The sequence below is a fragment of the Argentina silus genome (genome assembly GCF_951799395.1).
Source record: "Argentina silus genome assembly, chromosome: 1".
NCBI classification, from domain to species: Eukaryota; Metazoa; Chordata; class Actinopteri; order Argentiniformes; family Argentinidae; genus Argentina; species Argentina silus.
In genome coordinates, this window is record NC_139655.1 from 12,360,777 (window position 1) to 12,376,318 (window position 15,542).

General features: G+C 43.7%; 2 protein-coding genes across 2 annotated transcripts; one reads left to right on the forward strand and one right to left on the reverse strand.

Moving 5' to 3' along the window:
* Positions 1–7,268: 7,268 nt before the first annotated feature.
* Positions 7,269–8,526, forward strand: LOC310804029 (uncharacterized protein; the record flags this gene model as incomplete). The annotated part of the gene is made up of 2 exons (XM_083669093.1): positions 7,269–8,218; positions 8,493–8,526. The coding sequence occupies 2 exons, from the start codon at positions 7,269–7,271 to the stop codon at positions 8,524–8,526; spliced, it is 984 nt and encodes a 327-aa protein (XP_083525219.1).
* A 1,690-nt stretch (positions 8,527–10,216) lies between these two features.
* gmpr2 (guanosine monophosphate reductase 2) lies at positions 10,217–15,235 on the reverse strand. Its single transcript, XM_083680340.1, has 10 exons — positions 15,183–15,235; positions 14,555–14,702; positions 14,292–14,411; positions 13,902–13,985; positions 13,559–13,732; positions 13,293–13,374; positions 13,000–13,106; positions 12,475–12,517; positions 12,179–12,338; positions 10,217–11,875 (listed from the first exon to the last, which is right to left on the reverse strand). The coding sequence occupies exons 2-10, from the start codon at positions 14,639–14,641 to the stop codon at positions 11,686–11,688; spliced, it is 1,047 nt and encodes a 348-aa protein (XP_083536466.1). The 5' UTR covers positions 14,642–14,702; positions 15,183–15,235; the 3' UTR covers positions 10,217–11,685.
* Between the last annotated feature and the right edge of the window lie 307 nt (positions 15,236–15,542).

Sequence of the window (15,542 nt, forward strand, 5' to 3'; positions counted from 1 at the left end):
AATGGAATTAAGCTGGAATTTTCTCTCAAAATGACACTTCACTTTAGTATGAGCATATCAAACTATTAAATTGAGTTATAGTTACAAACCTTACTGCACAAACACGAAATAGGTTTAGATAAAAGTAAAATTCCAAAAGTTAAGAGTTGATATTTGAATTGATAACTCTATTAACAGAGGGTGTAACAAGTTAACACTGCAAAACCACAACAGAACTTGCAAGGAACTTTATCAGTATCTAACAGAATGCTGGCTCACACTTCCTAACAGAGCTAGTAACAGACCGATGGGCACCCTTCAGACCTCCAGGGAGACAATGGCAGGTCTGTCCCAGGGATCACTTCATCATCACATCCCTCTCAAACTTCAACTCCCCTCCTCCCTCCTCTCTATCAGCCTCCCTGTGACAAGGAGGACGAGGATGACTCCGAGTGCTTTTTAGCAACTTTCCCTGTTGCTTCTGTTTGATCTCGGCCAGGACCTTACAGCGCTCTTCCTTCCTCATCCATTGCTCAAAGCCGTGCTTGACGTGGTAGCGCGTGTCACCGAACCACTGGATGATGGCATGGCGGGTGAGGCCCGTCAGCGACTGCAATCGTGTGTAGTCCTCCCTGGTTGGCCACTGGCAGGTGAGGAACGACTGCCTCAGGAGCTCCAGCTGAGCTATAGTCTTCTTTGGCCGGGGGCCTAGCTTGGACGGATGCCCAGGGGATATGCAGGGGTTATCGCCTATTTCTTTGTTGTGGTTTGTAAAGGAATGCCTCCTGTCAACCTCCAATTTCTCCCCCTCGTCCTTCAAACGAACTGAGCCCCCACACTCCCTGACTATGTTGGTCTCTTGGTTTCCTTCTTTCATCTGTGCTTCTGGTTCTGTCTCTGCCTTTCCCTCAAAGCTGCTGACCTGGAGGATGCCATTGTTATGGGTTTTGGCAGTTTGCTTGTCAGCCGTAAACTTGGAGCGCCTGTTACAGAACCACTTGCGGATGTATTTCATGTTGAGGCCGGTCTCTCTCTGCAGCTGATGGAGCTCCAACTCAGAGGGCTTCTTATTACGCATGAAGCAGCGCCACAACTCTGAGTGAGAGACCCTGGGGTTATTAGGTCTGTTGAGCCTAGAGGGGGGCGCTACTATGCTCTGAGGCTTTTGGGGCCCTGGTTTGTCGTGTCTGTGCTGTTGGAGAGAAGTAGCAGTGGGCTGACATTTACGGCGCTTGCGAGGAACAGGTGAAGACTTGGACGACAGGCTAACCTGGGTGGAGACAGGTGACAATTTGTGCTTGTTGTTTACATCCTCCCTCGTGAGGACAACTCGCACCTCCAGCATCTTCTCCTTCGCCACCTCCCTTTCTGCCTCCTTTCCCTTCCCCTCCACTGATTGCGTCATGTGGAGTGGAGTGCAGAGTTTGCTGCGCGCCTCGCGGATCTCCTTGCAGTCCCAGCTGATGCCGAAGCGGAGCCTCTGGACCATGAACCACACTCGGACCTGGTCGGGGTGCAGGGAGCAGCTCTGGGCGAGCAGGACCGTCTCTGTCAGAGTTGGGTAGGGGAACACGTTAAAGGCCTCCACCAACTTCGCTGTGCCTTCCAACTCCTGGGTCTGCTCTGAGCACGCCCACAACAGCTTCAGATCATTTGAGACGAGAGGCAGACACACCACGTGGTTCTGGTTGAGGCTGAAGGCGGTGGGGGTGGGACTACACCCGGACACTTCAGGCCCCCCCTTGTGACCCTCAGCAGGCTCTGGAGGAGAGGAGAGAGTTTTATCAGGAGTGGAGGCCAGGCATGGTCTTTGAGTGGGAGATTTGTGTGTAAAGGCTAGGCATGGTGTCTTCTCTGTGGGATGGGCAACCCCTGGTGGATGGTGGTCCATCTTCCTGCTGCCTGCTGTGTCCTGGTCATTACAGAACTCCTATGAGGGTGTAAAAGAGAATAAATAAATCTCTCATCAGCACACAAATTAGGACTATGTTTGGTAGAAAGCTGAGCCCCCACCATCCCGAACCATCCCATAGTCATGATGCTGACAAAGTTAGTCATATTTTGACAAATTAATTGACTAACAACATGTGTTAATCTGTTGCTACAAGGGGTTGCGAAAGCAATCAGGTTCCACAGTTTGCTAAAAAACAAAAACATGCCAAATGGGATTAGAGACTATTTAACCACTGTAGCTAAATAGCTAGTTATCAGAGACGACTGATATTACTTACCCGTGAACGGCGTAAATGTAGTGGGTGACTAAGTGCTAGCTACTAGCTGACGTGAATTGATTCCATCAATCAATTCACGTGTGTTCCAATCGTCAATTTGCTCAGGAGGTAAGAGCTATCAATTTTAACGTCAGATTAGCTAGAAGAAAGTGCTAGAAGTTAAATTAACCCGTCTCTTCTTTGTCACTCCTTCTCTGAACCGACCCGCCCTCCAAATTTGATTTAATACATTATCGTTAGTTAGCTAGCTGTCTTCCGTGATGTACATAGCTGTGTCTTAAGTGATGTAGTTGTGTATTGAATTGAGCTGTAGCCGAATAAAATGTTGTTCTTTTTTGTTTTGCTTTTAAATGAATTGAGATAAATGTGAAAAACACATGTTCATTCTAATATTAGCATAATATGTGCAATCTGACACTTCAAAATCAAATCAATCAAAAATATATCAATCTTCTCAGTTGATGACATTTACAATATGCCATGGCCATTTCAGTCTCTTAAGCTTTCAAAATGTATTCTCGGAACAAGACTGTCGACCTTTGTGTGTAGAAAAATGGCAAGTGAACCCTATATAATCTAGACAGCTAACTACCATCTTCTGCTAATGTGCAGATGGCTGGTAAATTTTCATTTCAGATATCTTGCTTAATGGGTCTTAAGTAAGCTAACTGGCTTGTCTGTTAAAATGTTGACTAGATTTACTAGCTACCTAACGTTAGCTAACACATACCGTAACAGTTGGTCGCACTCACTATGTATGGTTAACTTATTTTGAGTTTTTATCAGAATTCAGAATCAGAATTATTTTATTTGGCAAGTATATTTGCACATACAGGAAATTGACTTGGTGAGGTTTGTGCATGGGACAGAAAAAACAATAGCAAATATAGCAAAATATTAACAAAATAGCAATAACAAATTTACAAAATAGAACAATAAAACAATACATTTTGTAGGCTGTGCAAGGCTAAGTGGCAATGAGGCTAGAGGCTGTGAAATGGGTATGGGGCATGTACACTATAAATTAGGATAATTTTAAATAATTATAAATTGTCACTGTGTGTGTGTGTGTGTGTGTGTGTGTGTGTGTGTGTGTGTGTGTGTGTGTGAGAGAGACAGGGTGGGGTGGGGGAGTGAAAGTCCCAGAGTCAGTGAGAGGCAGGGAGCTTGTTTGTGAGCCCCACTGCCATGGGGAAGAAACTGTTCAGGTGGTGCAAGGTTTTGGTCTTGATTGACCAGAACCTTTTGCCGGATGGAAGTCTGTGGAAGAGGTGGTGACCAGGATGGGAAGGATCAGCAATGATCTTTCCTGCTCTCTTACTAGTCCTGGAGTGGAACAAGTCCAGGAGAGATGGCAGGTTGCATCCGATGACCTTCTCGGCTGACCGAATGATCCGCTGCAGTCTGTCTTTGTCCATGGCAGTGGAGGCAGCAAACCAGATGGTGATCGATGAGCTGAGGATGGACTCAATGATGGCCGTGTAGAACTCGACCATCATTTTCTGCGGCATGTTGAATTAAAAGAAAGAACATCCTCTGTTAGGCCTTCTTGATGGTGGAAGTGATGTTCTCCGCCAACCTGAGGTCTTGTGAAATTATTGTCCCCAGGAATCTGAATGACTCCACAGTGTTAACTGGGGAGTCACACATGATGAGGGGGGCAGTAGGGGCTGGGCTTCTCCTGAAGTCTACTACCATCTCTACAGTTTTTAGAGTGTTCAGCTCCAAGTTGTTCTGGCTGCACCAGGAAGCCAGGCTGTCAACTTCCTCTCTGTAGGCGGACTCATCCCCATTGGAGATTAATCCAATGAGGGTTGTCTCATCCGCGAACTTCAGGAGTTTGACAGAAGGGTGGCTAGAGGTGCAGCTGTTGGTGTAGAGGAGAGAGCACACAGCCTTGTGGGGCTCCAGTGCTGATGGTCCGGGGCTCTGAGACAAGCTTGCCCAGCCGCACGTGCTGCTTCCTGTCTGTCAGGAAGTCAATGATCCACCTGCAGGTGGGCTCAGGCACGTTCAGCTGGGATAGCTTGTCCTGGAGGGTTAGGGTTAGGGTTAGGGTTAGAGAGCTGGTGCGATGGTGTTGAATGCGGAGCTGATGTCCACAAACAGGATCCTGGCGTAGGTGCCAGGGGAGTCTAGGTGCTGGAGGATGAAGTGGAGTCCCATGTTGACTGCGTTGTCTACAGACCTGTTGGCTCTTTAGGCCAACTGCAGTGGGTCGAGGAGGGGGTTGGTGATGGCCTTGAGGTGGGTGAGCACGAGGCGCTCAAAGGTCTTCATTACCACAGAGGTCAGGGCGACTGGTCTGTAGTCATTAAGGCGTGTAATTCTCTGCTTTTTGGGAACTGGAATGATGGTGGATGTTTTGAAGCAGGCAGGTACCATGCATTTGACCAGTGAAGTGTTAAAGATGAGTGCTTCAGTGTAGAGGGGGAGACAGCGTCTGGTCCAGGTGCCTTGTGGGGGTTCTGACTCTTTAACAGGTTGTTGACGTCTCTCCGTCTCTGGATGGAGAGAGGTGTGATGGGGGGGGGGGGGGGGGGGGGTTGTCTGGGTCCAGGCTGGGAAGAAGAGGTGTGATAGCTGTGGAGGGGGGTTGGTTGTGTGGGTCAGAGTCAGGACTGTTCCGTTGTCGAATCTACAGTAGTAACTCATTCTTTTATTTGCCTAGATTTAGTGTTTGACATGATTGAAGCAGCCTGTGTTTCTGAAGAAGGGAGCAGGACATCACCATCTCAACAACAGCCCATACTGAAATGTCAGTATTGAATCCTACTGTTTTGTAGAATGTCTGCAACTTTCCCCTTTTCATTTTGCACTTAATACAGCATTTTAGCCCGCTACTAAACCTCTCTGTGCATGTGATTAGGTTGACCTGAAGATCCTGATGCTTTCCCACATGAAGAGGATAAGTCAAACAATCCCTCTCAGCTTCTCCTGACTCATCTCTGCTGTAATGTGTGTGAATATACGCCATAGTAATCATCAATGTTTTAAAAATGTGGTGCTGAAGAGTCCAAAGTCATTAAGTATACAGCCTGCCCTCTAACAGCCTACCCTGTTAGAAATGTTCTGTGACCATCCTCCAGTTTAAAGATACACTATGGTAATAGTTCAATTGCTAACTCCCAGGGGACAACAGACACACCTCTCCTCAACTTCTTTGTATTCCTCAGAAGCTGCTGAGGAAAGAACAAAAAATCACTGTCGACTCAAAACAGCCCTGGCTACCATACCCCCTGTACTGTAACTCAAACTGAAATGATTTGAAGTCTGCAGGGGCTCTGGCTAGGGGCTGTAGATTGCTGTCAAGAAGCCGGCTGCCAAACTATTGTCATAGTCCTGTGTTTAAACTGTGGGAGCATTTCTGTTTATCATTATCATCAGTCTCATTGAGCTGAGTTTTTACCAAGACACTCTTTCATATTTACAAATAGTTTTTTTTTTTACATTTTGTTGATATTTTTCACAGAGCAGGTCCCTTCCACCACTTCCCCCTATGGCTCCTCAACCAACAACGCCGAGGATGGCAACCCTGAAGATGGTGCCAATGATAGCTGTGCAGCCCCAAGGGTATAATGCGAAAAAGGCCAATACCTGTAAAACTCAATGATTAGCTGCCAAATAATGATATTCAAGTAGCTACTAGTACAACACATCTTGTTGTAAGGAGTGTAAATTTGACGTCACTATCCTGCATTTTTTGCTGCTACATTGCGTCACAATGTTCCGTTGTTCTCACAGAGTGACGTTCCACAGTGGCCACACCTCTCTACTGGGGTACAGAGTGTGGTTTCCAATGGGGTTTTCAAATGCGTTTTCCAGTGGGGTACAATCGTCTTTTAACTATAATGCAGGTGGTTGATGGTGATGACTGCTAACTATTTTCATCATGACACCCCAAACGCATGGACAAGTTTATTGATTGAAACATAAAAATAACAACAACAGCGTATGTCGAAAGTGGCCAATGGTAAGCTATTTGTAGTGAGGGTCAATGGGGAAACTTGACTTCCGTACCCCAGGATAGGGCCGTGGCTTCAGATTTCCGGGAGTACCAAGCTATACATTTAGAGATACTGATGATTCTGTCTATGTTTACTAAATTGAGCTAAATTACTTATGTACCTTGAGTGTCTTTTTTCTTTTTTTTTTACTTTCAGTACCTTGAGTGTCTTTTAAATAAATTGACAATAAATGGAGGGCTAAATGATATTATGGAATGCTTTATTCAACATAGCCTGCTGTGCAGCACATCTAGTGATGTCTTGCAGAACATAGTCCTACCACTAGGTGGACCTCACACTGTAACATTTTGAAATAAGTGGCCCAGGCGTCGTGAGATTATGGGCCACTTCGCAGCCAAAAACATGCTTCAGTGTGTATGCAACCTCAATGGCAACAAGCAAAAGCGCCTCCAGTGGTTGGTAGAGCAACAATAGACTACACCAGGGGAGGCTGGTGGAGGTAGAAATCAGAGGATGGGCTCAGAGGATGGGCTCTGATAATGCATGTAACGAAATGAGGAATTTCTACTATACTGGCAGTATTTCCATGTCTCATATGCGTAGAACAACAGGCAGAATTAGGAACATTAGTCCAATACATCAACTCTACCTACAAGGCATACTTACATTTTAGGCAATATGCTGTAGCCTAGAATTATGGGTGATGCAAGAGGAGCTTGGCAGTGGACCAGGTGAATGTAATGTTCAAAGTCCTGCCATGGTTTCAACTAGCTTATCGCTTTCACTACAATAAAAGTATAAAGTAGCCATGGTTTCAACTAGCTTATCGCTTTCACTACAATAAAAGTATAAAGTAGCCGACTCTGGACAAAGGTCTCTTTGCGATAGCACTGCCGAATACACTCGGCAGAACAGAGAGAATCAGAGACCGAACACAAGGACTCAAGACATTTCAAATAGAACCACAGTGTCAGACAGTGTTAGGATAATAATGAGATCTTTGTACAACTGAAAGAAAAAGAGAGACATACTAATTCGTCTCAACATTTGAAAAACCCTGTGAAAAAGAAAGGAAATTAACTATCGGACCATGGAGGGACTTCCAGAAGCGGACATCATCATGTCTGAGGTGTGCCAGGCTCTGTCGAAGGTCCAGGCTGTTGTTGTTTGTGACATGTGTATGGAGGACAAGAGGCCAGCGCTGAAGACCTGTATCAAATGTGAGATCTCCATGTGTGCACAGCACTTGCAGGTCCACCTGACCACCCCTGTACTGCTACAGACACATCCCCTCACAGAGCCTATAGCACCGGGGGCTGTAGGCCTGGGGGCCACCAAATGTCCCCATCACGGCAAGCTTGTGGAGTACTACTGTTTGGATGACCGGACCTGTGTGTGTGTATCCTGCGCCATCGAAGACCAGCATCGCCTACACAACATGAAGACACTCTCTACAGCGCACAGAGAGCTGGTGGAACAGCTGAAAGCTGAGCAAAAGGCCTTGGCTCCGAGAGAGAGACAGAGCCTGGCGCTGGAGAGGTGGGAGAAGAAGCAGAGGGAGAAGGTGAGCAGCGCCAGCGTCCGGCTCATCGAGGGGGTGTCTTCCCTGTGTGACATCGCCCTGACCACCATTCAGAGCTCTGTCTCTGCTCGCGCAGTGTCCATCAAAACCAGCAAGATCACCACGCAGGCAGCACTGAGTGAGGAGGACACCTTCCGCTTCCTGCAAAGGTATGCTGGGATGCATCAGGCAGTGGAGAAGGCCCGTGCTGTGGACCTGAGGAAGGGGCTGGAGTCTGGTGCAGACCGGGAAAAGCTGGTTCTGGAGTTACAGCAGAGTGGAAGCAAAATCCTGGAGCAGGCGGCCCAGCTGTGTGGCTCCCTGTTGGCCCTGGTCGACCCAGAGAACCACCAGGAAACCAACTCCCCAGGGTTACCGACTAAAGTCGCAGACGGTACCACAGAACTGACCTTTGACCCGAAGACACTGGGAAGTGGCATGTCACTGTCTAAGGATCACAGGAAAGTGTTTGTCAGCCCGTTAGCAAAATGTGCCACCCATACTATTCTGTGTGAAATGAAAACCTCCAATGTCAGCCTCCGTTGGACGCTCAATCTCTCTGAGGACTGTGATTGGACCATTGGCATATGTGACAAGGCATCTGCTGGGAATTTCAATGACAGCCACGTTTATGCACTGCGCTGGCAGAATAACTGCCTAAGCTCTCTCTGCCCACTCTCTGACTCTTGTATATGTGGGGGAAGTGGGAGCTACCCTGAGAAGAAACGCAAAATCTCTCCTCATCTTATTCAGCTTCCTGGGCAAACACCTCGTCCGCAAAAAATAGAAGTGTTCTGGGACTTATCCTCCTCATCACTATCATTCTACAGCAGGGGCAAACATTACCAGAGGACAGAACTACACAGAATCAATATTGAGACACAGATTTATAACCTCACTCCCTTTGTCACTTTGGAGGCAGAGAGTGGTAGGGCGGCCACACAACACAACGTTTCCGCAATGTTTCACCAACAACAAAGGCCCATTCAGAGCTCTTCATATTCATGCCAATCTGGTACTAACTACGTGGAGCTCTTCTGTGAGCTTGTGTAATATTTAATCATTGCCACATTGTGTGAAAGATCAACATTATCTGTGGGTTAACTGTAAATTAATAAATAATCTTTAAAATATTTTTTTGAATATCTTTTTTTTTTTCTTCTAATAATCACTCAGTTCAGATTGTCACCTAGATTGATTGATTGGTTGGTTGATTGATTGTTGTATGTGCTTTTGTTGTCATTGAACAAATATATATAAATATATACAAAAATAGTTTATTTCTAGTTCATTGTTTTTAATCAAAGAAAAGAAAGTGATAATTCCAAAGAGAGGGAGAACCATGTTTACTGTGAGAAGTCAGTACCGTGACAGGGTATGTTTTGTAGCATGTCTCTATGGCCTATGCTGTAGGGTTAGGTTCAAATTCACTAAATGTATACATTATATTGAATGTTTGCTGCCACTTTGAATGCCCAGTGCAATTGCCCCTCTGGGATAAATGAAGTCATTGAGTTGAATACATTCCAGGAAAATGTTTGCTTTCCTTCCTTTGTCCAATTGAACTCACAGGTATTTAAATGGAATTTATCCCAACTCCACAGGAATTTACTTTATAAAATCTTTATCTTCATTAATAAATAAATTCCAAGTTAAATTGGAGTGAAGGTATAAAGAGAGAGACCTTTAATGTATTTAATTCATGTTATAGTCATGAGTTTATTATTGGGAGAAGTCATATGTATTGGAATGACAGTGGATGGGTTCAGGTTTGAATGCCAGCAATCTGTTTGACTCCCCCTGCTGTCAGGTTTTAGCTATCAAACACATCTCATTGTTCCAAGACTTAGAGTAGATGAAGAACATAACAGTTACCATGTTAATCATATTGTCAGCATTGTACTATTATGTCAATTTCCAGTACATTGCATATGAATTCTGATGTTTCTGTATGTAATCAACAGGATTAAGTTAAAGTACAGTGTGATTTTCTGAACAGTATGTAATCATAAATGGAGATAATTTCTTCAAATTAAATCTATTTCCCTCTTTGATAGTAGGTCGTTTTTTCATGATATGATATCACAGAATTAAGGAGCCCTGAGGGTTAATGTAACACAATGACTTGCTAGACACACTTGAAACAAGAGGAAGACCACTGTATTTGATCATATTTGATAATATAAATATAGAAGTTAAGGGGGAGGACACAGACAACACGTGTCCCGGGGGGTGAAATTAGCCTGTTTTTACTCCAGCCCAGCACCAATACACCTGATAAAACTAATTGTAGTCTAAATTGAAGGCCATGATTGAGTGATTATTTGAATTGGGTGTTAGTGCAGGGCTACAGCATAAGTCTGCCCTTCAGTACATTTGTTTTTGCTTGTGTACAAAAATAAATATATGATGTGTGTGCATTTTTAGGCGTAATTTAAAGTGACAGTAAAGTAAAGAACAAAACCAACACAAACACATCATATGGAATGCTCTTTATTGGTAAGACTGTAACAAAAAACGTGGCTTAAAAACTGCATAAAACATGTACCAGAAGCAATAGACATAAAATGGGACCATCCTTGATAACACTATGTTCTCAACACCTCACTAAGTAAATTAACTTTAAGTAAATGCATTGCCACCATGGAGACTAGAATAGTTTGTTATGTAATATATCGTATTATGATGCATAGACAGTGACAGTGCTTTTGTAAAGTAACTGAATAGACTGTAAAGTACAACAGTGAAATACTGATTGCGAGAAGAGTCTAAATATTTGACACAGTGAAAGCACAGTAAGCACTCAAACCTGCCCATTTCTATCAACAAGTACAACAGCAGACATTTTTGTAAATGATGCAACCTATGTCTTGAAGTGGCCTTCGTGGGCAATCATGACCTGTTCAGTAACTGACCTATAACTACAGTTAATGACATTACTGTATGTCAGTTATCTGACTGAACACAACCACTGCCTGTCTTGGTAAGAGACTGCTAGGAGTGAGCTTCAACATGTACTTCTGTTTCTAAATACGTCTACAGTTCCAGCCTAGCACTAATGTATACCTGAACGTCCTTTGGCCTTATAGTATTCTATGGTAGTTTCCCCTATACAAACAGCGTGTAGAGACTGTTTTCTGTTAGCAGTATCATTCAGCATTTTCCTTCTTGCGTCAATATTTGGTCCATAACAGAGAAACTGACCCTGGAAATATGACTGGATATATCCAAAACGCAAATCATTAAAGTGCAAAATGTGAGTGAAGGAGAACATAACATCTCCTATACACTGGTCATTCTGATCATCTAGTTAAATTCAATCTGTTGTCTAAAAACAAAATTAAGACCTGCTATAATTTGGGTTTACAGTTACAAGGCCATAATCTCGACAAAGTACACAGTGACATGTCCACACTGTATATGGCATATGGCTTTCAGACAGCATGGCGGTGAGATGCCTTGAAACAGTGAATTGCAGTGTTTCTCACTGGGACTAAGAAAGCAGTGTTCAAAATGTGCTCAGTGATGACATGGGAATGACTGAGCAAGATGATACTTAGACCCCAGAAAAAAACTCTAGACAGAAACAGTATATCAAATAACATCCTGAGGTACCACAGGTTACTCTAGTTGACAACTCAGTTCACTCACTACCAAGAAAGTACATTTCTAAAAAAGTTAAAACTTTCATAAAAAGGTAATGGCCTTCAGGCCTTGATAGTTTCTAGCTAAAACATTGGTTGTCAGACAAAACACCCTTTGAGCATCAGTGGCTGATTCTTACTTGCATGTCGCAAATTGGAATACAAACTGTAGATAAATGTATGGTGTGTGTGTGTTTTCATGAGAGATAGAGATAGCATCCATGTGACAGACAGGTCAAACGGCATATAAACACAGCCTTCTCCTCTGTCCTTGTTAGGCTCGGGACCAGCCTGGGAGTCGGCTAGTTGTCGTTGCCGAAGACGGTGTTGAGCTGCTGGGTGACCCTGATGAAGGTGGTCCTGCGGCTCAGCTCCTTGAGCTTGGCAGCGCCCACGTAGGTGCAAGTGGAGCGAACACCACCCAGGACATCTCGCACCGTCACCTCCACATCACCTTTATAGGCCACCTCTACCGTCTTCCCCTCAGATGCTCTGGGAGGGAGGGACAAAGGAGAGTAATGTGTGAGTGACCTCCTCTCCTAACCTAACCTCACCTAGAGAGCCCCAAATCTGTCATCCAACTTTCACCAATAACTCTTCCACCTCAACAGTTTCTCCTTGGAACGTCCCCTCCCTGCATTTATGTATTCAGTGAAAATGCATTTCCTACTGTACCTGTAATAAACAATTTTATTTTGAATTTTGAATTTTAACACTTGTCATAACCAGCTACTACCAGTAATAACACATCTTTAACCCCCTAATTTCATGGTAACGGCCTGTCATAAATCTCACCTGTATTCCGCCACTCCTCCTGCATGTCTCTTCATGGCCGTGTCAGAACTCATGCCGTAGAACAGCTTGTACTTCTTGCCGTTCTTCTCAATCATCTCACCCCCACTCTCAGTGTGGCCAGCCAACATTCCGCCCAGCATCACAAAGTCCGCCCCCGCGCCTACCAGTCACACAGCACAGCCAATTAAATACCCAGGTCAGATACTTTAGTATTCCATAAATGGTTTGTAATATCAAGTATTGTGTGTTTTGAATAGGTAAGTAAGCGGCACTTAAATGACTACAACAAAACTCACCAAAGGCCTTTGAGACATCACCTGGGCAAGTGCATCCACCATCCTTGATAAGGGAGAGAGAAGATATGTTTTGGATGAAGATGTGCGTGCATGCGTGTGTGTGTGTGCGTGTGCAAAGCTTCCTTGCACTCAACGGTCCTTCATGAAGCTAATCAAATGATTAAATAGTCATAATTCTACTAGTACTGCATTTTCTCTGCATTTTTCAATCTCGTGTCACCTCCACTAGCTCTTGGCATCACTCAGTGTCTGGGGGTGGGAGTCCGAGCTCCTACCCACCCAGAGAACCACATAAGAACACACATTCCCAGGGTCACATTCAACAGGAAACACCAGCTACTAAAAAGCAAGCCACACTGACCTTGCTAACACAGATGTACAGGAGGATATCAATAGCTATAACTATGACACATGGTTTAGGGTATTAACCCTTTATGAAGACTGTAAGACAAATTGACAACAGTGTATGTGTACATTTGTATCTTTGTGTATAAGTATAATGATTCTGTATAAATAGAGGCTCACAGAGATGATGTGTCCACCCAGGCCATGGGCTGCATCTGCACACTCGATTACAGCACTCAGCTGGGGATAGCCCACCCCGGTCTTTTTACGAGTGGTGCAGACAGAGCCTACAGAGAAAGAGACACACAGACAGTCAGAGATCATCAGCCTGATCCCACAAACACTTTTATTTATCATACTAAGGGGGAGTCTGTATATTGTGTTATGTTAAATATATATATATATATATATATAGTGCATGAGCTGAGGACCCAGCAAGACAGACGTGTGACAGCAGTGCCCAGTTAGATCACCTGGTCCGATGCCTACTTTGATGATGTCAGCACCGGCGAGGATAAGCTCTTCCACCATCTCCCCTGTGACAACATTCCCGGCCTGTGGCAAGAGAACCACAAAAATCAATATCAACATAAACATCAATACATACATACCATCATGTACCACTAGTTCTTTGATGTTTCTGAATGTATTATCAACACTCAAGTTAGTTAATTTATCAATACCAATATTACAACACATATAATCATGTTATAAAAGAGAGCATCCTAAAGTCACTGACCATGATGGTGTGTGTTGGGAACTTCTGACGCACATCTTTGACAAAGTGAACAAAGTGCTCAGAGTAACCGTTAGCAACATCAACACAGATGTAATGCAGCTGAGGGACAGCAGCTAGGATAGCACCAAGCCGATCAAAGTCCCCCTCGCTTGTCCCAGTGCTAACAGCCAAACTCTGAGAGAGAGGGAGAGAGGGAGAGAGAGGGAAAGGCAGAGAGAGCGATAAAGAGAGAGAGAGAGATTCATACAATCAAAATGTTTGGCAAAATATAAAAAGTAAGTCATATGAAGTGTCAATAATACAAATTGAAGTCTCTCAAGCCAATGGTTATTTCCATAAGTACCTGTAAACACTCTGGATGCTCTGCTGCAAACTCCTTCCATTCATCAATTGAATAATGTTTGTGAATGGCAGTGAAGAGAGTGAACTGAAGGGTAGAGGGACAACAACAAGCATGTAAAATACACGTTTAATGGGGTAAAACATGCTTTTGGAGAAACCTCTAAAATATAGATAAGAAGTCTACAGTATCACTATGAATCAGTAGGGATATTTGCGGAATGATATAGTTATGTTAGATCAGTAGGGGGTTTGGGTTATAAAGCATTTCATCTGTTGTAAGATTTCAATTTATGGTTCAATCAAGTATCTCACAACATTTAAGGTGCCCAGCCTAGCCCATATTGACATACATACTACTTTAAATGATAATAGACAGCTTGTGAGCATATACCTGATGCAAAGCCAGAGCCATCTGGAAAGTGCCAACAGTGTCCATGTTGGCTGCAATGATAGGGATTCCTTTGTAATTTCCCTTGGAGTTTCTGAAGGTGTAACTTCTCATCAGATCCACCTAGGGCAGAGAGGAACAGGCATGGAGGGTGGAGAGTAGACATACTGGTGCTACAATTATGATTGAGATACATGAAACATGTATTCAGATGGTGTTACAGACAATTTAATGTGCATTTATGGACAAATAAAGGGGATATGCACCTCGCTACGGGATTTGAGCGTGCTTCTCTTCGGACGAAGCAGTACGTCCTTGAAGTCCAGCTTGATGTCATTTTCAATGCGAGGCATATCTACAACAGTTTGCTGTTTACGTAATACTTAAACTTTGTATATCTTCTGGTATGCCGATCTGCAGGTGGAGGACACAGTAAGTATTTTGTTGAAATCTCGCGCACGCACACACACACACACACACACACACACACACACACACACACACACACACACACACACAGTACTGTCATTCATGCAATCACGTACTAACATGTCATGTCGCACAAGCATGCCCTTCCATGAGGTAGCGTGCGTGGGAGAGAAATCCCCCCTCGTATTACAGAAAATGTTTATCACAATACATGCAATAATAAAAAAAACATGTACTATTAACCCATTTATCTGAATGGACATCTAATGCACTCTCTCAAGAAAAAAACAAACTTGTCGTGATTAGCTGTATATGCCTTGCTAGCATGCTGTCAAAATGTGAGGTTATCTATTCAAAATTGCCAAATGTATTGAAATCGATATATAAATTGCTATCGCAAGCTATAAGTATACAATTATGAACCCATATACTTCTTGCTCATATTTGGAAGCATAAACTACTTACCTTTGTAAAATGTATAGGGAATCCTTATTTCACCACTGCTTCCTGAAACAATGCGAAACAGGGATGTTTTAGCCGGCGGATCTTAACTGTAAAGATGTTTTTGTAGTTCAGTTATTCGCGTACCCTTACATTTACATAGGGAGTGAGCTCGACAAAAAACTACAAAAAAGTACTCGTTTTACGTCGCTACTTCTCAGTGTCGTAAAGAATACTACAAATAACGTACTGTTCTACTCATGGAAGTGCCACATATCGATGTATTTTCTATTATTAAATGTTTGAATACATCTGTTTTATTCCACACATGTTTTTATGGAGAAAACATAAAATCACAATATATCATTACGCGGAACCCTTTAG